The 22,105-nt window shown below is 47.0% G+C and overlaps 1 protein-coding gene across 4 annotated transcripts; it reads left to right on the top strand.

Annotated features, from left to right (window-relative positions):
* Positions 1 to 5,549: 5,549 nt before the first annotated feature.
* LOC128342601 (zinc finger and SCAN domain-containing protein 2-like) lies at positions 5,550 to 19,236 on the top strand. 4 transcript variants are annotated; one of them, XM_053290086.1, is made up of 4 exons: positions 5,550 to 5,614; positions 11,238 to 12,302; positions 13,065 to 13,194; positions 16,945 to 19,236. In XM_053290086.1, exons 2-4 carry the CDS (start codon positions 11,463 to 11,465, stop codon positions 18,207 to 18,209), a joined length of 2,235 nt encoding a protein of 744 aa, XP_053146061.1. In that variant the 5' UTR covers positions 5,550 to 5,614; positions 11,238 to 11,462; the 3' UTR covers positions 18,210 to 19,236. The 4 variants fall into 4 exon arrangements, with proteins under 4 accessions (XP_053146061.1, XP_053146063.1, XP_053146060.1 ...); XM_053290088.1 differs by having other exon boundaries at positions 5,586 to 5,618; XM_053290085.1 differs by lacking the exon at positions 5,550 to 5,614 and adding an exon at positions 9,387 to 9,485.
* The last annotated feature ends 2,869 nt before the right edge of the window (positions 19,237 to 22,105 follow it).

Here is a 22,105-nt window from a genome sequence, read left to right on the forward strand (position 1 = left end):
ATGTTCCTAAGAGGATTTTTTTTGGTGGGGGGCTCATGGGCTGTGGAGGCCCTGGACCTTGGCCCCGAAGTCTAGGGGTAAGAGCACCTCTGCCCCCATGTCCCTGCTGCTCCCTTGGTTATTCTCTGCATAGTAAGAGTTTATTATTTTTCTCTGTATCCCCCCACCCACCGCCGCTCATCCCTGATGCTTCCTTGTGATATGGAATTGTTTAATCCAAGCTTATAAAAGTGTATCAAATAAGTGTATAAAAGTTAGTTTGGTTCATGTCTCTAACAGAATATAGAGCCACTAGGCTTGAAAAGAAGAAAATTGTTTGAGTCAGGGGAAGTGTTCAAACCAGAAATGTGAGGCCCCTCTCAAGAATGTGAGATAGGAGGCCAGAAATAACAAATGCCAGAACCTGTCAGGAGATAGATAAGATAGGTATGCAACTAGTCGATTAGCCAAATCCCGCACTCAAGCAAAAATAGACATCCCTGGCACCAGATACTGATAGGGAGTAAGACTATCAGAAAGGCCAAGTAGTAACTCATCTTTCCAGTCTCTAAATAGCCCTTCTGAAATGTGTATGCTTAATTACCAATGACATGTATTAATTGCTTTACTGATATGCTTGTCTGCTGGAACCTATATAAACTTGTCAGCTGTGCAGCTTCAATGCGCAGTATCAGCCAGACTCTCTGGTTTGTACTTCGTCTTGCGTGAACATGAAATACAAAGATTATTCTGAGCATGATCCTTTCTGCATTTGACTTCATTCATTCAGTCAACAAGTATAATTGTGGGAACTCTGTCTAATCCTCTTTGGTTTTGGCAAGACGCCCCATTCTCCATCCATGTGATAGAAGGATGAATGCAAGTGGCTGAATCAAACAGGAGGGCAAGGTTCCGGAGGACTTTCCCCCGCAACACTTGGCTTTTCCTCTTACTGTGAGTTTCTATTAGAGCTCATTATTATTTTGTTAGAGTTTATTATATTGCAAGACGCCCCATTCTCTATCCATGTGCTAGAAGGATGAATGCAAGTGGCTGAATCAAACAGGAGGGCAAGATTCCAGAGGACTTTTTTCCACAACACTTGGCTTTTCCTTTTACTGTGAGTTTCTGTTAGAGCTCATTATTATTTTGTTAGAGTTTATTATATTGTTAGAGTTCAATATTTTTGTCTTTCATTTCCCCCCACCCCTTTCCTTGCAGGGCAAGAGTTCATTATTTTTGTCCTCCCTTCCACCACCTCACACCCTTGCTGCACCCTTCGTTTCCCCATTGTACTGTGAGTGTTTGTTATTTTTGTCTTGCATGGATTCATGTATTGCTATAATTATACTATGCTTTCCTGCTACAAGCTACCCAAGGTGTCTATCAAAATCCGCTCCAAATAATGCACACACACAAAACCACAAATGCAACAAACAATACAATAGCAAAACAAGGCACATGAAACGTTTGTATCTTGCTCTCTGCCCTCCCAGCCCCAGTGGGGAGCAGCTGCCACCTCCTCACCCAGTTCCCCCTACAACACTTCTGTCCAAGGCAGGATATGCTGCAGCTGATGCATTCTCATAAGATTTCATAACCTGAGTCACCCCCTCCCAGGAGGAAGGGTGAAAAAGCCAACTTCTGCATTCAGAGGGGGAACCACTAAAGATTGCCCTAACATCACTAATTCAGCTGCTTCTGCACTATGAAGGGAGGAGGAGAGGAGATGGGAGGAGAGCTGGTGTTGTGGTAGCAAGCATGACTTGTCCCCATAGCTAAGCAGGGTCTGCCCTGGTTGCATATGAATGGGAGACTTGATGTGTAGGCACTGCAAGATATTCACCTCAGGGGATGAAGCCGCTCTGGGAAGAGCAGAAGATTCCAAGTTCCCTCCCTGGCTTCTCCAAGATAGGGCTGAGAGAGATTCCTGCCTGCAACCTTGGAGAAGCCGCTGCCAGTCTGTGAAGACAATACTGAGCTAGATAGACCAAGGGTCTGACTCAGTATATGGCAGCTTCCTATGTACTTTGAATTGCCACACAAGTAACCTTGCTGCCTAAGGCCCATGGATTTACATTGGGACCATAGATAAGTTCTCGCAGACTCTTATGGTAGGGACTCTCAGTAAAGTTCAAAGTGCTTAGGATGACTGACTTCACAAAGACATCATCAATTGCCTCTTCTGGGGTCAAAGTATCCACAATGGCTCAAGCACCCGCCACCCAACAGGTGGTGAGCAGGGATGCTGATTGCTCTGGAAGCTGGCCTGCGGCATTGGCAGCCCTCTCGAAGGTGTCGACATGCACCTCCAGATCATCACCCACCGCTGTCACTCTTGGCAGTCGAATCTGTGGTGGCGCTGCATAATTTATTTATTGCATTTCTATACTGCCCATGTGATCTCGAGCCCCACATCAGCAGGAGCAGTCATACTTTGCGACCATACAGTGGGCAGAACCTGGGCCAGCCCATTGCTGGGACGGCTGCTGAGCCCGGAAGACTGGATCTAGCATCACTCTCTTTTGATTGGCCAGCTCTCCAAGAGGAAATGTGGTCTTGTGATGGTAGCAAGCATGAATTGTCCCCTTTGCTAAGCAGGGTCTGCCCTGATTTGCATTTAAATGGGAGACTACATTTGTGAGCACTCTGATTTTCCCCTTAGGGGAAGGAGCTACTCTGGGAAGAGCACCTGCCTGCTTGCATGCAGAAGATTCCAAGTTCCCTCCCTGGCAGCATCTCCAAGATAGGGCTGAGAGAGACTCCTGCCTGCAGCCTTGGAGAAACTGCTGCCAGTCTGTGAAGACAATACTGAGCTAGGTGGACCAAGGGTCTGACGTGGTAGAAGGCAGCTTCTTATATGGTCTTATGTTCCTATGCAATTGCTTAGCTGCCTGTGGTCTTTGGTATTGCCCCAACCATCCCAGCATGTCATTGAGAGGACTCCCTGTACCCACATTCTCCACCATTGTGATTCGGTGACACCCCCACGGGGGAAACACTAGGTCTAATGGGTTCGGGGAGTTGATTGAAAACATACAGCACCGAAGGACAACTCAGAACACTGCTGGTTTATGCAATGAAGAACTGATTGTGATTAAGTTGAACACATTAGGGTAGAGATAGGTTAGGATTATCTTTATTCTCTTTCAGAAAGTATTACTTGTTGGGGTTTTTTTTCTAGTAAAGCTGGTAAATCAATTCGGAAATCAGGACCATAATTTTCCTATATTAAAAATTACTATGTAGGTTATTTCTTACTTTACTTTGTGTTCTTACGGATCTATCAAAGTTCCTCTTCTGGTTATTTTCCATACTTTGTCATTGTCCTTTGCAATAATATTCTTTATTCCATCGATATTACTTGTTGATGATATCATTGTATTGTATGGCATTGTCATTTGAGGGACTGGTGATTGGAAATAAGAGGTCTTTTTTAATATCAAGTGCTTCTAACTATTTGTAACACCATATATGATTTTCATAACTGGGAAATTTGAGCTGTAACCATGTTTTTATCTTTTCTTGTACATATATATATATATATATATATATATATATATATATATATATATCCTCTCTAATAAAACGCTTGGTGTCCGTCCGTGGACGGACACCAAGCGTGTGTCCGTGCCTCCCTGCCCTGTTCTGCGCCTGCGCGAAGCGCAGGCCCAGAACAGGGCAAGGGAGACACGCTCGCCGGCACCGGCAGCCATCTTGGGCGGCCAGAAGCGGCCGCCCCGAAGAAGTTGGAGAGGCGGCGGCGGGGGAAAGTGACCGAGGCGGCGGAGCCGCCGCCTCGGCCAAAATAGATGGAGGCCGGGGGCGGAGCGGAGGCCATGTAACTTTAAAATAAAAATTGCTCCCGCTGCTGACGCCGCCGACCGCCCACCCTCCCTCCCAGCTGCCGAGTCCCCCTTACCCTGGCCGACTGCTGTCGGCCGAAGACTGCCCTCAATTTAAGAGGCAGAGAGGAGCTCGCAAGCAGAGCTCCTCTCTGTGCAAAGCCTCTTGCCGAACTGCCGCTTTGGGCGCTTGCGTCCCTTGCGCCCAAAGCGGCAGTTTGGCAAGAGGCTTTGCACAGAGAGGAGCTCTGCTTGCGAGCTCCTCTCTGCCTCTTAAATTGAGGGCTGTCTTCGGCCGTCAGCAGTCGGCCAGGGTAAGGGGGACTCGGCAGCTGGGAGGGAGGGTGGGCGGTCGGCGGCGTCGGCCGCGGGAGCAATTTTTTTAAAAAGTTACATGGCCTCCGCTCCGCCCCCGGTCCCGGCCTCCGTCTCCCCGGCCTGGCGGGGGCAAGTGCCTGGGCCAATTTGGCCCTTAAAGGTAGGGGGGGCTTACGGTGGAGGGAGGGGGAATGGCGGCGGGGGGCCAGGAGCGCCATTACTAGCGCCCGTTATTCAACGGGCCAAAATTCACTTGTATATATATATATATATATATATATATATATATATATATATATATATAACACAGTCAAGGTTACGTCGTCCTTCCCGGCCTGGACCATCCTTGGAGACCTTCTTTCTGCTAGATTATGGCTCCTGTCTTCTGACCTTTTCAGTCCAGGTGTTACTGTGCACCTGGTATGCCAAGCCTCTGTTCTCCTTCACAGGGACTGGCGTCTACTCACAGCCCTGCCTTCTCGCCAGGCCACCCTCAGGGGCCTGAAGCTCCATCCTACATCCACCCACAGGGTGAAATGTCTCTCTTCCTCCAGCACTGCTGGCCCTTTCACTACCTTCTCATGACTTCCCTTCTGATTATGCTTGCACCTGGATCAGGATTTTGAATCAGGATCTGACACCTTCCTGCTCCCTGATGTACTTTTCTCTTGTCAAGCTCAGTGCCCCAGACATCCCTGGTGCCGTATCCTTGGGGGCTGACAGACAGGTGTTTATCTCTCCGCTCCTCACTCTTCTCCTTCTCCTTCTGCAGCCAAGCCTTCTGGCTAGGTGCAGCTTAGCATGGGCCACAGACAAGCATGCATTAAGAAGGTGGCAGAGGTCCTCTTCCAGATGCTGTCTGAAAGGCCAACCAATGGGTTGAAACTGGGGAGTGCATGTGAATGGATGGTGACTGAAAGGGAGTGGGTGGATGTCCCTCATGGGCACTCTGGCGTGCAAATGTGTGCGTGCATGGGAGCAAGGGCATAGCTATAATTGAGTGAAAGGGTTCAAAGAACACGGGCCCCCAGCTCCTGAGGGCCCTCTAGCTCCACCCCTCCAAATTTTCTTCATTATCTCTCTCACTCTGGGGGGCCACCAGAGAGAGGGATGAACACGGGCCCCTTCTCCCCTAGCTACGCTCCTGCGTGGGAGGTTGTGAATATGGCCGAGGCGGATGCTGGTGAATTTTTTTTGGCAAGCGTTCAGGAGGTGATGGAGGTCCCCTTCCAGATGCTGCCTGAAAGGCCAACCAGTGGGTTGAAACGGTTGAAGTTATGTGGAAGTTGACAGGCGGAAGTCGGTGGGTGATGTTGGCTGGCCAAAATGGGTGGATATGCCCAGGTGCTGCTCGCGGATGGTGCGGATAAGCCGATCCACTTCCATGGCTGTTTTTCTTTGTCTTACAGAGACATCTGAAGCCGGTGCTGTTTTCTCGAGGGCGTGACTCCAGAAAGCGATCCAGAGAGCCAGTGGGTAACTTGGCAAGCAGAAAATTCTTCTGTGAACGGGGGTGGACCTGTACATAGAAGTGGGAAGCGGGTTTGCAGCTCAAAACCTGTGGATATCCATGGCCACGCTGGACTTGGTTTTCAGACCCCTCCCCATTTTTGCTGTCCCCTGAACTTGTTCCATGGTGTGGAGAAAAACTCTGGAAGGAAAGATTTTTTCCTTCAGATTTATGATTTTATTTTCATCATTGTTATGTTTTCTAAACAAGGAGCTCTGGGCTCCTTGGAGGAAGAGTGGGATATAAATGTAATAATAATAATAATAATAATAATAATAATAATAATAATAATAATAAAGTCTGTTCTAAATAACGGCTATCTTAAAGCACTGCCTGTTGGATTATGTGAAAAGATACAGAGGGCAAAGATTATGTGAAAAGGATTATGTGAAAAGATACAGAGGATACAAGGATACAAGGATTATGTGAAAAGATACAGAGGATACAAGGATACAAGGATTATGTGAAAAGATACAGAGGGCAAAGATACAGAGGACAAGGAGGAGGAGGGGAATCTACAGGCATTTGGGGGAATCAAATTTCATAACACCACTGAGAGGAACGCTGGGCTGGGCTGGGCTGAAGAGGGAGACTTTCTCTCTCTCTGCTTAGGAACATAGGAAGCTGCCATATACTGAGTCAGACCATTGGTCTATCTAACTCAGTATTGTCTGCACAGACTGGCAGCGGCTTCTCCAAGGTTGGCCCTCTCTTGGCCCTGTCTTGGAGATGCCAGGGAGGGAACTTGGAACTTTCTGCATGCAAGCAGGCAGATGCTCTTCCCAGAGCAGCTTCGTCCCCTGAGGGCAATATCTGACAGTGCTCACATACTAATATCATATCACATATTTTAATGAAATGCGGTATATAAATTTAACAATACAAACATACATACATACATACAGTACATACATACATAAAATATAAAACTACCCAGAGATGTAAGTTTTGGGCAGTATTAAAAAATATGCTAAATATTCAAATAAAATACAACCTTCATTTTAATATTGCTGTCCTGACCACAGCCCTGCAGTGTAGGCCAGAATGATTAAGCCCTTATGAGATGAGGGATCTCAACTGGGAGAAAGCAGCATTCCTGAAGCTGCCTAGTAAAGACTACACATGAAATTATACAGTATTACAAATACTATACTATAGTTTATAGGACACTAAAATTGTGTACTATAAGGAACAAATCCATAAGATCATAACAAATCAACAACAATGAAACCATAAGTCAGAGCTACACAACTTGGGCTCTCCTGCAGATGTTTTACTACAATTCCCATAATCCCTGACTATTAGTCACTGTGGCTGGGGATGATGGGAGTTGTAGTCCAAAAACAACTGAAGGGCTGAAATTGTGCAGCCCTGCTGTAAGTGATTCCTGACATTAATGTCCATAAAGGGCTGTATACAATACACGAGTATTATTGTATATAGTCCTTTATGGACATTGATATCAGGATTCACTTGTACTATTGTGGGATGCTCATATTTTCTTCTGCTGGTACAATGTAATAAGACACAAAAACCACCTGGTAAGAAATGAGCAAGGGTGTTGCTATAATTGAGCGAAAGGGTTCAAAGAACACGGACCTCCAGCTCCATCCCTCCCTATTTTCTTCATTGTCTCCCTCACTCTGGGGGGCCACCAGAGAGAAGGATGAACATGAGCCTCCTCTCCCCTAGCTACGCCCCTGGAAATGAGCCTGATCTTTGGTGGCCTTTTGGCTCAACTGGAATCAGAACTTTGCCCCTCCCCCAGCTGTTTTTGGACTACAACTCCCATAATTCCCAGCCACAGTGGCCAATAGCCAGCACAGGTGCACCTCGGTATTTTAGGAGCCTGGACCTAAAAGCCTTTGGAGGTCCCCCACTGCAAGTTAAGCATCATTTTTTAACATGTAGGTTCTTGAGGGCACAAACCACACCACCCAGGACAGACTAAAGGGGATTTTGGGGGGCCCTGGGGCTTGTGGAGGCCCTGGACCTCGCCCCAAAGTCCAGGGGTAAGAGTGCCTCTGACAGCCAGGGATTATGGGAGAAGGTGTAGGCTTGATGCAGGAGGGCAGAAGTTGAGCAGCCCTGGCTGTAGGCAATAGTCAGAGAGATGGACCAAGGGGCTGACTCCTCGGTAGAAGGTAAGGTAAAGGTAAAGTGTGTTGTTGAGTCAGTGTCGACTCCTGGCGCCCACAGAGCCCTGCGGTTGTCTTTGGTAGAATACAGGAGTAGTTGACCATTGCCATCTCCCACGCTGCAGTATGAGAGGATGCCTTTCAGCATCTTCCTATATAACCCGATAGAGTACCAGCAGGGATTCGAACTGGCAACCTTCTGCCTGTTAGTCCAGCATTTCCCTGCTGTGCCACTTAAGGTGACCAGTAGGAGGTAGCTCCCCATTTTCTGAGAATGGAGCCGCTGGTCTGTGGTCAAGCCCAGGTTCGATGCCTGACATCTCCAGGTAAGCCTGGAAATGACCTGTGCCTGAAATTCAGGAGAGCTGTTGCCAGTCAATCAGTCAGTCAATCAATCAATCTTTATTACGGTCAAAGACCAGCACAGGTTATAGTACATTAATACAATAATGTTGCATGCATATTACAATGAAAACTAAAGAAAGGAGGATCTAAAAAATACAAAATATTTAAAATATACTACAGAGTGCAAACAAGGTAGCTAAAATATATATAGACTAAAAGAAAGCATGGGACATCTAATTAAAATAGTAAGGTGGCTAGCTAAAATGGATAATGGACTTTTAAAATCTGCTACATAAAATGAATAAAAAGTAAAAGGATTAATATTATAGATGATTGTATTTTTCAAGTAAAAAAGTGTGTATATACTAAAAGAACTAGAAAATACTAAAAATGAGGGAGCTAAAATGATACTATTTCTACTATAGTGTATATATATGTGTGTATGTGTATGTATATATATGACATAAAATAAAGGCAACTAAGGTAGTAAAAATGATAGAAATATTTAAAAAGACATATTAAAATAAATTGTTCAGTGGTTAAAATCACGAGTTATGGATTTGTAGTCAGTGTCTGTCGGATCTTGCATGCTGCCGCACAGAACCTAGCAACATTATATGTGAAGGTTCGGTTTTCGCTGTTGCCAGTCAGTGTGGACAGTCCTGACCTGAACTAGAGGGAGCAAGGGTCTCACTCAGGGTAAGGCAACAATGACCCATGAAAAACTAAGATCCAGTGTGATGTGAAGAGGCAGTGTAGTGTAGTTTTTAGAGTGCCAGACTAGGCCCAGAGAGACACCTGAGTTCAAATACCCATTCAGCCATGACACTCATGGGATTACTCTGGGCCAGTCACCTTTTTCTCAGCCTAGAAAAAAGCCTAGCCTACCTAAAAGGGTTGTAGTAAGGATAAACACAACCACGTACACCATTCTGAGCTCCTTGGAGGGAGAGCAGGATATAAATGCAAAAACAAATAATGGAGCCTCCAAGTACAGTGGCAGTTTATCAAAAGAGCATTGTTCAGAGTCAGACCCAGTGAGGCAACTCTTATGCACCGGCCAACATCCTCTCACCACCTACACAGCTGCAAAAGACAGAGACACCCTCCCCCCACACACTCCTTTGCATCCTATCACCGTGTTTTCCCAAAGTGGGGCAGGAGAAAGTCATCTAACGAATTTGGTTTTTCTTTTTGGCTTTCAAAGAGTTAAGCCAACCAAGTCCCCATTCCCAGAGAGGCCCAAAATGGATGAAAAGGGGGTGTGTTTGTGGGTGTGTGATGAGGAAGAAGTGAGAGTCTCCTTCCTGTTGAAAGTGCCAGCAGCAGCATCCCCCAACGGGAGACAAAGTGGGTGAGCTAGCAAGATGTCGATTGCATGTGCTTCTTGTATGAATGAATGAATGAATGAGAGAGAGAGAGAGACTGCAGGAGATCCTTGGTGGGAGGGAAAGTGTCTTGCCGTGACAGAGCAAGGCTAGGGATTTGGACTGTTTCCACAAGGGATGCCAAGGCCTGCTTTTTCTAAAGTACTGTATCTCATACCAAGCCCAGGTCACGGGATGTGCATGATCATGCCACCTAGGGATGTGCATGGTTGTGAATGGCGGGATTTCTTCTATGGCTGTCAACAGACCCAGGGGAAAAAATCACCCTGGTCTGGATAACTCCTCTGTCTTGAATAGCACAGGCTCCAACTGTCCCTGTTTGCCAGAGACAGCCCTCTGGCATTGCCTAACTGGTCCTTTTAATTTCAGTGCAACTACTTGAGGACTTTCCTACATGTCAGCCAATATTTGGTGGCCCCACATCGGACCAATATGTTTAGGATATTGATGTTGTGTTGCAGGACAGGAGAGCAGTGCAAGATTGAGCAGGCCTGTCAGATACAGCAGGGCCGTGATGAAAACCACGCAATGCATACTGAAATCTATACACGAAGATCTCTACACTGAGTCGATTGATAGACCCAGCAGGGCTTCATTGCTGAGATCTATACACTGAGATCTATACACTGTGTCATTTTGTAGAACCAGCAAGGCTTCATGGCTGCATAACTTGTCTGGACTAAAACTGTAGGAACCCAATAGCTCCAAAAAGCACTGGCCCAGGGGAGCAGCCATCATTGGACAAGCGGGGACAAATATCTCTGGGCCTCCAGGGTGATGCTGTCCCTCCCCATGGGAACCCCATGTCCTCCTCCCACACCCAGCTGTCGAACGAAGCACTCGCTGGCTGATAGTGTGAGGCACACCCTTCTCCTGCCCAGCTGGTGCTTTGTACAAGAGCTGGCTGGATGGCTGCTTCTTTCTCTGACTTGTTCCCAGCAAGGCTAAGCAAGAAGCACCTAGACAGTGCTTGAACAAAGTGCTGACCGTTGGAGACTGTTGTTGTTGTTGTTGTTTTTAAACAAAAAACCAGAGTTGCTAGAGTTCTCATTCTTCATGATTCAGCTCCTCCCACCCCCAAGTCTCTAGAACTTAAATCTTCAAGTGGTAGTGGATGCGTCAATCCTGCCACTGACATAGGTCTGGTGGATAGAGAGCAGGGACAAAGGCCTTCTCAGTGGTGGCCCCTCGTCTTTGGAATGCCCTCCCAGAGGTGGTGCATCAGTTTCCCTCCTTGATTTTTTTTTTAAAGTATCTGTTTTAGTCCTGTCTACTTTTTTTATCTTGCTGTTTTGTTTTTATATTGATTTTATTATTTATCATTTTATTATGGTTTTATTGTTTCTTTATGTGTTGTTGTACACTGCCCCAAGCAGCAAATAAGAAGCATCTCATTTATTATTTGTTATGTAAACCTGGAGAAGAGATGGGGCGGCCTGCCAACTCTGACTGAAGCTATTCCTGGAGATTACACACACACACACACACACCCAATATTTTTTACCATATCAAGCCATTAAAATCTCTGGGATTGCTTTATAATCTGGGAAATGATGCTAATTTTTAGAGACTTTAGGGTCCTGGAAGGTTGGCAACCCTACATCTGAGGTTGGGCCCTGAGTTAAGTGATAGGAAGAGGGTTCAAACTACAGTATGGGGCAGGGGTGTGTATGCCTGCCATTCTAACTTATGTCTGTTGTCTCTGTCCCTCAAGGAGGACCCGGTCTCCCTCATCTGGAATGCTTCTGTTTAAACCACCTGTGTTGCTTAAGACCCCAGTAAATTGGAGCATTGCTCAGAAATGCCCAACAATCTTGTGGCAGGAAGCCCCACCTGTTTTAAAAGACAGAAAGAGGTAGAACTCTAGAAGCCATATGTCTCCTTGGCAAAGCCCGAGGGCTGCATGAGGGGGGGAAACTAGGCCATTGGCTTCAGTAAAATGGAATGTAGGCAGCACAAAATGGCTGCTACCCAGGGAATGCTGTCACACTTTGGCCTGCAGATTCCAGCCACATCAGGACAGAAAGTGAACCCAGGGATTAAAATGGAGGAAGAACACTTAGCAGGCTCTGTGCTGGGAGAGGGGTTCGGGGAAACAGGGAAAGCCCTTCACACTATCCCTGGTGGGAGTATCGGGGGATTCCTGCAAAAGTTGCCGGGAAAAGCAATTAAACAAGAGCCGGGTGAGGAGCTGCCACAGGACTCCGGAAACCAATGGCAAGAATTCCTGAAAACAGGCGAGTCCCCTCACTCAGGACAGGAAACCACACCGTTGCCAGGAGAGTCCACACCGTGGGGTGACCCTAAAGCCTTCCTGGCCTCCTTCGAGCAAGTGGCCGAAGCCTGCCAGTGGCCCAAGGAAGAGTGGGTGGCCCGGCTCCTGCCAGCCCTCAGTGGTGAAGCGGAGCAGGCCTTGAGCAGGCTGGAGGCCAGGGACAGAGTGGACTATGGGAAGGTAAAGGCAGCCATCTTGCGAGGGGATGCCATCAGCAGGGAGAAGATTCGTCAACGCTTCAGGTGTTTCTGCTACCAGGAGGCTGAAGGGCCGAGAGCAGTTTGCAGCCGACTGCAGGAGCTTTGCTATCGGTGGCTGAAAGCTGAGAGGCACTCCAAGGAGCAGATTTTGGAGCTGCTGATCCTGGAGCAGTTCCTGACCGTCCTGCCTCTGGAAATGCAGAGCTGGGTCCGTGAATGTGGTCCAGAGAGTTGCTCCCAAGCAGTAGCCCTGGCAGAGGGTTTCCTAGTGAAGCATCGTGAGGCCGAGAGACTGGAGCAGCAGGTAATAGAAGAGAATTTCATCCTTTCCCTTCAGTTGTCTGCAAAAGCTCAAGCAAAAGATTTCTATTCTCCTCATTCTCAGTAGGCAACATCCAGCCTGCATTAATCGTGACTAAGTCCCATTGAAATTAATGAGACTCATGTTAGCCATGGCTAACTTGAGTCTCATTAATTTCCGCGGAACTACTCATGAGTAATTTTGATGTCAGCCAGCAATTTAAATACAAATATAGATACTTCTTAAATAAAAGGGCATATTAATTGGCTGCTGTAACCACACAAAATGTTTGATTTTAACACTAAACAGAGCTTTTGTAACAAAAATTTCTTAAATGTTTAAGTTAATATTTACTATTTTAGAAAATGATATACTATATATTGCTTTTTTGATAATTCAAGCTGATGATTACGTCAGGCTACATTAGAACTATATATCACACATACAGCATGAAAATTATATTTTTATTAAACAATTTCAAAACTTTAATTGTTACAGGCATCAGCTCTCTGAATGGACACCTTGAGGGCCGTGCATTCAGTTTTGTAAGGTTATGTGTTTGCATTAAATTCAGATTTCACTTTAAACAAGGTTGTTTTAAAAAGAGAAATGTATACCTGGACCTTTTAAAAAATCTGATTGAAATGTTAAGAAATTTTATTTTTATTTTTAAAAAACACACTTACTAGGAAGTGGGGGAAACCAGGCCCTTCCTATTATGCACGCAGCCCTGTCCCCTGAGAGGTTGCCTTTGTGCTGTTTCAGGTGCCCATGCCATTTGAGGAAGCAGCTGTGAGGATATCTGAAGCAAGGCAGGTTTCATCAGACTCTGAGCAGCGGGAGATATACAGGGATGTCAAGCAAGAGGGTGATGACCGAGATTCAAGACTGCTGGGTAGGTTTCCCTTGATCTAGAATTCTTGAATGGTCTCAGTTCTTGACTACAAATACGAATACGATGAATATTTATATACTGCTTTTCAACAAAGGTTCCCAAAGCAATTTACATAGATAATGATATAGATAGGAAGTGTACTGCTATACCACTGTACACTCATGAGTAGGGATGTGCATGAAGTGTTTCCCTACTCAACTCAAAACAATTCAAAACACATCTTTGTAAGGAGGCTTTTTAATGTTCCATCAATCTTTGGTTATATCTGGTAGGTTCTTTAGTTTTTAGTTTTTATAATTCTCAGTTTTTAGCTTTTAAAATAACTTTAATTTGAACTTAATACTGATGGTGGTTTTTAAGAGACGGAGAGCGGGTGCTTTAAAAGGGGAAACTCCCCCATTGAAATCCCCACTTGGCTGCAAAGGCACCAGGAGCACCCCGCCAAGACCAGAACCAGAAATTCTTGGCTCTGTGTGTAACTGCCCTAAGTGGTGATATTGTGCTCCAGAGTCACTTTTGTACTCTGTGTATGCTCAGGAGCTTCACTGGAGTGAAAAGGAGCTTGGCAACACTGCCATCTAGTAGATCTCTTGTTCTTGGTATGGGGATCACAGATCAGAATCACAGACCATCTGGGTTCTTCCAGATGTTGCTGAACCAACTCCCAGCATTCCCAGCTACAATTTATTGTAGTTCAGCAACATCTGGAGGAACCCAGTTGGGAACCACTGGATTCCCAGAAATGCTACCTGTTCCAGTAGGCTTTTAATTAGAATTAATTTTAATAATTTTAAAAACTTGTTTTAATAACTCTTTTGTTCTATTGTTTTATTGTGTCATGTATTTTAATCTGTGACTTTTAAATATTTTAAATTTTGTACACTGTCTAGAGATGTACATATCAGATGGTAAAAAACCATTATAAATAGCAATAGCAATAGCACTTACATTTATATACCGCTCTATAGCCGGAGCTCTCTAAGCGGTTTACAATGATTTAGCATATTGCCCCCAACATTTCTGGGTACTCATTTTACCGACCTCGGAAGGATGGAAGGCTGCGTCAACCTTGAGCCCCTGGTCAGGATCGAACTTGTCACCTTCTGGTTACAGGGCGGCAGTTTTACCACTGCGCCACCAAACCACTAAAACTAGCTGACCTTGCACAGAAGATCTGTGTGTTCTTTGGGGCCAGTGGTTACATCCCCTCCCCACCGCCACTTCTGCCCCCCCACTTTCTTTCCCCCCTCCTGGGCCTTGCCTCTACAGCCAGGCGGACCTGCCGCTGACTCCGTCCTCCGCGGCTGGGCCCGCTGCTGCCTTTCTCCTCTGTGGCTGGCCGGGCCCACCACTGCCTCTGTCCTCCGCGGCCAGCCGGGCCCACCACCATCTCTGGCCTCTGCAGCTGGCCGGGCCAGACCAGCCACCACTGGCCGCTGCTGGCCTCCACAGCCGGGCCTGCCGCCGGCCTCCACGTTCACAGCTGGGCCAAGCCCGCTGCCACCATTGGTCTGCGCCTCAGCCAATCAGGTGCGTCCGCCGCCCAGCCAATCAGCTGGGTTGCTGGGACGCATCCCCACAGAGGCACGTCTACGAGAATTAAATATATAGATAATAAATAATAAAAAGAACAGTTCCGATAGCATATATGTGACAGAAAAGGTCTGTCAATACAAGAAATTGAACATCATTCAGAAAGAAGCAATACAAAGCAGATGTTAATACATCTACAGGATACATTTCCTTAGGGGAAAACCAGCTAAACAATTCTAACGAAGGCACCTTTGATTGTTGTTTTCTTGGAGTCTGGCAGGTCACTAAGAGTTTGTCATACCTCTTACCAGAGAGTCTCTGGCAAGGAAGCTAGGAATGGAAGCAGGCCTGGGTTCTTTGGTTCTGATCTAGGGGAAATGCCATGGGGTGTAACAGCGAAGTGCCCAGTTATGGTCTGGAATATCCTTCTGGGCAATAAGGGTTCCTAGGTTCCCTTTCTCCATCCACCCAGGCTGGGCATTGGGCACTGCTAAACAGTGCCAGCGTGGTGTAGTGGTTAGAGTGCTGGACTAGGACTGGGGAGACCCGAGTTCAAATCCCCATTCAGCCATGAGACTAGCTGGGTGACTCTGGGCCAGTCACTTCTCTCTCAGCCTAACCTACTTCTCAGGGTTGTTGTGAGGAGAAACTGAAGTATGTAGTACACCGCTCTGGGCTCCTTGGAGGAAGAGCGGGATATAAAATGTAAAAATAAATAATTACATAAATTTAGAGAGCCAGCATGGTGTAGTGGCTAGAGTGCTGGACTAGGACCGGGGAGACCCGAGTTCAAATCCCCATTCAGCCATGAGACTTGCTGGGTGACTCTGGGCCAGTCGCTTCTCTCTCAGCCTAACCTACTTCACAGGGTTGTCGTTAGGAGAAACTTGTAGTACACTGCTCTGGGCTCCTTGGAGGAAGAGCGGGATATAAAATGTAAACAAACAAACAAACAGGAAGGCCTATAGAGACTTCCTGTTTTGGCTAGGACATGGCCTTGGGCAAGAGATGTCTCCTGTCTGCTTCATGGCTCTGCTGTTTCTGCAGTGCTTACACTGTGTTTCTGTTGAAGTTTAAAATGGTGCTGGTTGACGGAGATCCAGACTAAGGCTGCGCTAGTGTGATGAACAAAGATGCACACATGGAGGAAGGCTGAGTAGCGGAGTCAATGCTCAAAGTGGCGCAGTCTGCTGCGCTCTGAGTCCGCTTGCACAACAAAGATAGCAGATCGTTTTGCCACCATTCCCTGCAACATTTTGAAAGAACTGCGCTGGCTGCCAATTTGTTTCCGGATCCAATTCAAGGTGCTGATTATTACCTTGAAAGCCCTTAACAGTTTGGGTCCTGGATACCTGAAGGACTGCCGGAGGGTTTCTGCCTGCCCAGCAAGGTCCTCAGAGGGGCCTTTGCTCCATGTGCCGAGGTTGAGAGGCTAAATTGTTGTGCATGGGGGACAGGGCCTTCCCTGTTGGTGCCCCCAGACTCTGGAATGCTCTCCCAGTGAATTTTGACATCTTTGGCTGCTAGCCTGCTTCTAAAAAACTACTAAAAACCTCTTTATTTGTTCAGGCTTTTACCTCATAGGGGCTGCTGGGCTGGGTCTCTTAGCTTTCCTGCTTCTGTCTGTATTTTTAATGGGTTGTGGGTTTTTTTGGTGGAGGGGCGTGTTTTATGGTTTTTATTGTTTAACTGATTTTAACGTTTTAAATGTGATTTTTATGGAGTTTTACTGTATTTTAACTTCTGTAAACTGCCTTGGGATATCTTATGAAAGATGGTATAAAAATTGAATGAATGAATGAATGAATGAATGGACTCAGGGAGAGGTTTCACAGCAGGAGGCGTGCCACCAGTTGTGCAAGCGCCCCCTGTTGCACCAGCACAACACTAGTTTGGAATGCAAGCTCCTGACTTAATGGAATTAGCTCGTGCAACATCCTCCTCGCACTAGTGCAAACATGTTTGCACTAGGGCAGCATTAGCTGTTATTTTTAGGGAGCTTTATATTGAGGAGCAGTGTTCCCTGTAATAGGGATTCCCAGACATTGTTGACTACAACTCCCATAATCCCCAGATGCAATGGCCTTTGGCTGGGGATTATGGAAGTTGAAGTCAACAACATATGGGGATCCCTGTTACAGGGAACACTGCTGTGTTAAATAAAGGAAAGCACAATGGAATTGATAAGTATTATGAATTCTCTCTCTACTCCAACAGGTGAAGAGCTGATGAGTCCAAAGGAGGAAGAGAAGGAGCAGGAAGAGAAATACCATTCGGAAGGTTCTATTCAAGAGGATCCAGACAGAACACCAACGGGAAGAGTGAAAAATGAGGTTTCCCAGTGCATTGAGCAGGAAGATACTTCAGGGGGTCAGAAAGGAAATTGTCCAGAGGAGAGAGTGGAGAAGACTGTTTCTTCTGATGGGCCGCTCAAAGGAAACATGGGGCACCCGAGAATCCATGTGGGGAAGAAGCAAAACCTGAACAATGTGGGCGGAAGGAGCCTCAGACCGAGATCAGGATTTGTTAAACACGAGAGGGCCCACACAGGTGAGAAACCACACAAATGTTTGGACTGTGGGAAAACCTTCTTCATGATCTCAACCCTGTTGACACACCAGAGGACTCACGCGAGTGAGAAGATGATCAACAAGTGCTTGGAGTGTGGGAAGACCTTTCTGGAGAAGTCGCACCTCATTAGGCATTACAGGGTCCATGCAGGAGAAAACCCGTACAAGGGTTCCGAGTGCGGGAAAAACATTGTCGAGAACACAGGCCTCCTGAAGCAACGGAGGAGTCACATGAGCGAGAAGCCATACAGATGCTTGGACTGTGGGAAAAGCTTCAGCCTGAGCTCAAACCTGATTTTGCATCAAAGGACCCATGCGGTAGAAAAATCATCCCAGTCCTCTGATTGTGGGGGAAGTCTTGGTGGCAGAATGGAGCTTAATAGACCTCAGAGAACTCCTGTAAGACATGATCCATTGATACACTCAGACTGTGGGGAGAATAGTGATGATAGCTCAAGCCTCACTAAACATCAGGGAATCCACACAGGAGGGAAGCCGTATGAATGTCTGGATTGTGGGAAGAGCTTCCTTCTCAGGTCAAATCTGACTTTGCACCAGAGGACCCACATGCGGGGAAAACCATTTCAGCACTTGGAGTGCAGGCAGGTCTTCAAGGACAGCCAAAGCCTCATCAAAGAGGAGACAGTCCAGCCGGGAGGAAAACCCTACAAGTGTTCAGACTGCGGGAAAAGCTTTCTTCTGAGTTCGAATCTCACATTGCATCAGAGAACCCACACGGGTGTGAAGCCTTTCCAGTGCTCTGACTGTGGGAAGAGCTTCAGCGACAAGTCCAACTTCCACAGGCACTACCGGCTGCACACGAGAGAGAAGCCGCACAAATGCTACTTCTGTGGGAACAGCTTCAGCCAACAGTCAGACCTGGTTGTACACGAGAGAATCCACACGCAGTAGAGCAAGACTTCCACTGAATTCTGGGAGAAGCTTTCTCGTTTCGGAACTTTGGGACAAATGTCAATGTGTCCTTCTGATATTCCCCTTGTATATTGTTTCAATTTGGTTCTGGCATGGAAGACTCAAGGCACAGCAATACAGCTCAAGGATACAATTGTAGAGCTAAGAAAAGCCTAGAGTCACACACATCCCTGAACGCCTGAACTTGTGATATTGAACTAAGAGTACCTAATAGAGATGCAATGGGGCAGGCCATACGCCAATGTCTGATAAGTTAAGCTTGTTCAGCATGAAATTCACAAAGAGCTATTAATTATTAGTCACCTGGAGACTCCATTATGGATGCTGATTTCTGGATGCTGATTTCTGGAGACTCCAGTCCAATCCTGGAGAATTGGAAGCCCTAATCTGGGCTGGTCACTTAGGGCAACAGGATCCAGGCCTAATGGTCCGATCCTGCAACACCCTTTTATGTTCTCTTGAACCCAAGTGGATGAAAAGGTCTTTGTGAGAAAGCCTGTGGGCTGGTAAGGGTGGATAGATAGATAAGATAGATAAGTTTATTCGGTCATTGACCAGCAAAATAAGGGCTGGATATAGCTCATCTTCTCTTACCCTTATACCACTTATGCCAAAGGTTATCAACTGTGGGTCACTAGATGCATTGGACTACAATGCCCATCACCCCCTGCCACAATGGTTTGTGGCAGGGAGTGATGAGAGTTGTAGTCTAACATCTGGAGACCCAACCTTGCCTTCTGAGACCCCTGAGCTCCTGCTTCATACCTGATTGAGTCAGGCCTGAATGTAAGAAAATGGCTTTGTTTCCTTTGCATTTTGAACCTAATTTCGGTGGTTTTCCAGGAAACATCTGGTTTCTTAACCAGTACTTTCACCATCTGTAGTCAAGACAATTGTATTCCTGGTAGAGCTATCACCTGCTTAAAGAAACCTTCGTTATTAATGGTATAACTTTTACTTGATCACGACCGCATACTTTTGTGTATGAATAAACAAGCGTCCTGAACTGGGGAGAAGCCTTCTTTCTTGGCCTGATGCCCATGTGTGTCACAGCAGGCCCTGTTTTAAAAGAACTATTGCCCATTGCTGTGTTTGCCGGCCGCGCCGCCGCCGCCTTTTCCCTCCCCGCGGTCGGGCCGGACCTGACGCCGCCGTCTCTGTCCTTCCTGCAGCCGGGCCCCCCGTCTTTCCCCTCCTGGTGGTCGGGCCGGACCCGCCGTCGCCGTCTTCCCCCTCCCCGCGGTCGGGCCAGACCTGCCGCCGCCGCCGCCTCTGTCCTTCTTGCGGTCGGGCCAGACCCGCCGCCGCCGCCTCTGGCCTCGCCGCGGCTGGGCCGGTTCCGCCCCCGCCGCCAAGAGTGCCACCCGCCCCCGCCGCCTCTGCCCTCCCTGCGGCCTGGCCGGTCCCGCCGCCGCCACCTCTGGCCTCCTCGGGGCCGGGCTGGACCCGCCGCCGCCGCCTCTGCCTTCCCCGCGGCCGGGCCGGACCCGCCGCCGCCGCCTCTGGCCTTCCCGCGGCCGGGCCGACCAACCGGCCAACATGGCGGCTGGCGCCTGTGTCCTTGTCTCCCTCGGCTCTTCTGCGCACACGCACCACGCATGCCCAGAACAGCCGAGGGACACACGTACGCAGACACCATCCTTCGTCCGAGACGGGGACGCACGCCAGGGATCTTATTATATAGGATAAAGTCATCTTGAATCTGTCCTGGCACTACAGCGCAAATAAATGGAAATGAGTGGTCTCAAAAAACAATATCAAATTATATTGAACATTGATTATTGTCTCCTAGAGCCTCCTAATGGCGCAGTGGGGAAATGGCTTGACTAACAAGCCAGAGGTTGCCAGTTCGAATCCCTGCTGGTATGTTTCCCAGACTATGAGAAGTACTTCTTTCAGGCAGCAGCAATACAGGAAGATGCTGAAAGGCTTCATCGCATACTGTGCAGGAGATGGCAATGGTAAACCCCTCCTGTATTCTACCAAAGACTACCATGGGGCTCTGTGGGTGCCAGGAGTCAACACCGACTTGACGGCACACTTTACTTTTATTGTCTCCTAGACATGTACAGTTGAGTCTAGTGGCTACATACAATCAGCCAAATAAACCTGCATTTGGGCTTCTCTCAGTTTCTAATTCAACACACTTTTGTGAGCAAGCGTTTTCTAACAAGAATTTCATTAAAAACCACAAACTGAAGAAACCAACTGAAAGATGTGAGTCTTGAATGCTGCCTGAAAATGAAAATCACAGCGGCTGGCAACCAGACTAACGGAGCACTTGTGCAGCAACATGGCATGCACGATCAATTCTTATCAGCCTCCTCTTCCCTCTGTCACCAACTGTGACTCTTGAAAATATATCCTTGAGGGTTGTGCAGCCCTCAGAGACATATTTTCAGGAGTCATAGCTGGCCACGGTGGGAAGGGGAGATTGACGAACATTGCTCCTCCTCCGTAGCATGTGCTGCATGCACACTTACTTAGTCTGGATGTTGACCAGCCTATTCACCGCACATTGAGAAACTCTCTAAGAGCAGAAGTCATAATAACAGGGATTGGATCATGAAAATAACATGTCTATTAAACTGTTTGGGTAATCAATAAGAAACAGAATAGAAGGGCCTTTTTGTGAACTGCATTTGATTCCCCTGTGTATTATTTCTCTTACATCACTTACAATTAATATTAATTATTTGTGTTTGTATGTGTGTACAATGTTATATGCATATGATGCAGCTCTTGATATAGTTTAGTAAAAGACCCACCCCACCCCCCAAAAGGCTCTTCTTCTTTGAGAGGTTGCAGATCCCTCTCCTAGAAACCCTGGGAAAGGAGTTGAACCCAGAAGAATAAAAACTGCAACAACTCATGCTAAGAATAAAAGCTGTAGTAACTCACACTAAGAATAAAAATTGTAGTAACTCAGACTAACAATAAAAGCTACAGCAATTTACACAAAGACTTTTCACACCCTAGAAGGAAAGAAGTGGAACAAAACAAGGATAGTGATTTACCAGAAACAGGCACCCCACGATGTCCTTTAAATTTCTGCCTATCATCATATAGGCCCATCGTATATGGCCAAGTGACCATAAATAAAACAGGACTTCTCAGCTCTGGCGCCTCAAATCCCAGCTTGATCTGCAGAAATCAGAAGGCAAAGTGTTTCTGAAGAAATATATGAAGCTTCCGTACTGAGTCAGACTATTGGTCTATCTCACTCATCATTGTATTCACTGACTGGCAGCAGCCCTCTTTCAGACAGGGCTCCTTTGCAGCCATACCTGGAGTTGCCAGCATTGCACCTGTGACCTCCTGCATGCAGAACAGGGGCTCTAACACTGAACTACCAGTATGGATGTTCCTGATGAAGCTGTCTTCTATTCAATCAGACAAATAGTCCATCAAGCTCAGTATTCTCTACACCAGGACTGCTCAACTTCGGCCCTCCTGCAGATGTTGGCCTACAACTTTCATAATTCCTAGCTATTGGCCACTGTGGCTGGGAATGATGGGAGTTGTAGTCCAACTGGGGGTCAGTGCCGAGGAGGCCTGGTCTATACTGACTAGGGTTATCAAGACTGACTGAAGCTATTCCTGGAGATTTATTTTTTTTGGCGGGGGGGCGGGGAGGGAGCAATATTTTTCAGCATTGCCAGCCATTAAAATCTCCAGGGTTGCTTTTAATAGTTACTTGGGGACTGATGCTGATTCTCGGACACGCCATGCCAATACTGGAAGGTTGGCGATCCTAAGCACTGAAGCAGCTCTTCAGGGTTTCAGATAGCTGTTTCCCAACCCCACCTGGTGGAGATGCCAGAGATGGAACCTGGGGCATTCTGTATGCAAAAGAAGGCCTCTACCAATGACCG

Source organism: Hemicordylus capensis, chromosome 2 (assembly GCF_027244095.1).
Source record: "Hemicordylus capensis ecotype Gifberg chromosome 2, rHemCap1.1.pri, whole genome shotgun sequence".
Lineage (NCBI taxonomy): Eukaryota > Metazoa > Chordata > Lepidosauria > Squamata > Cordylidae > Hemicordylus > Hemicordylus capensis.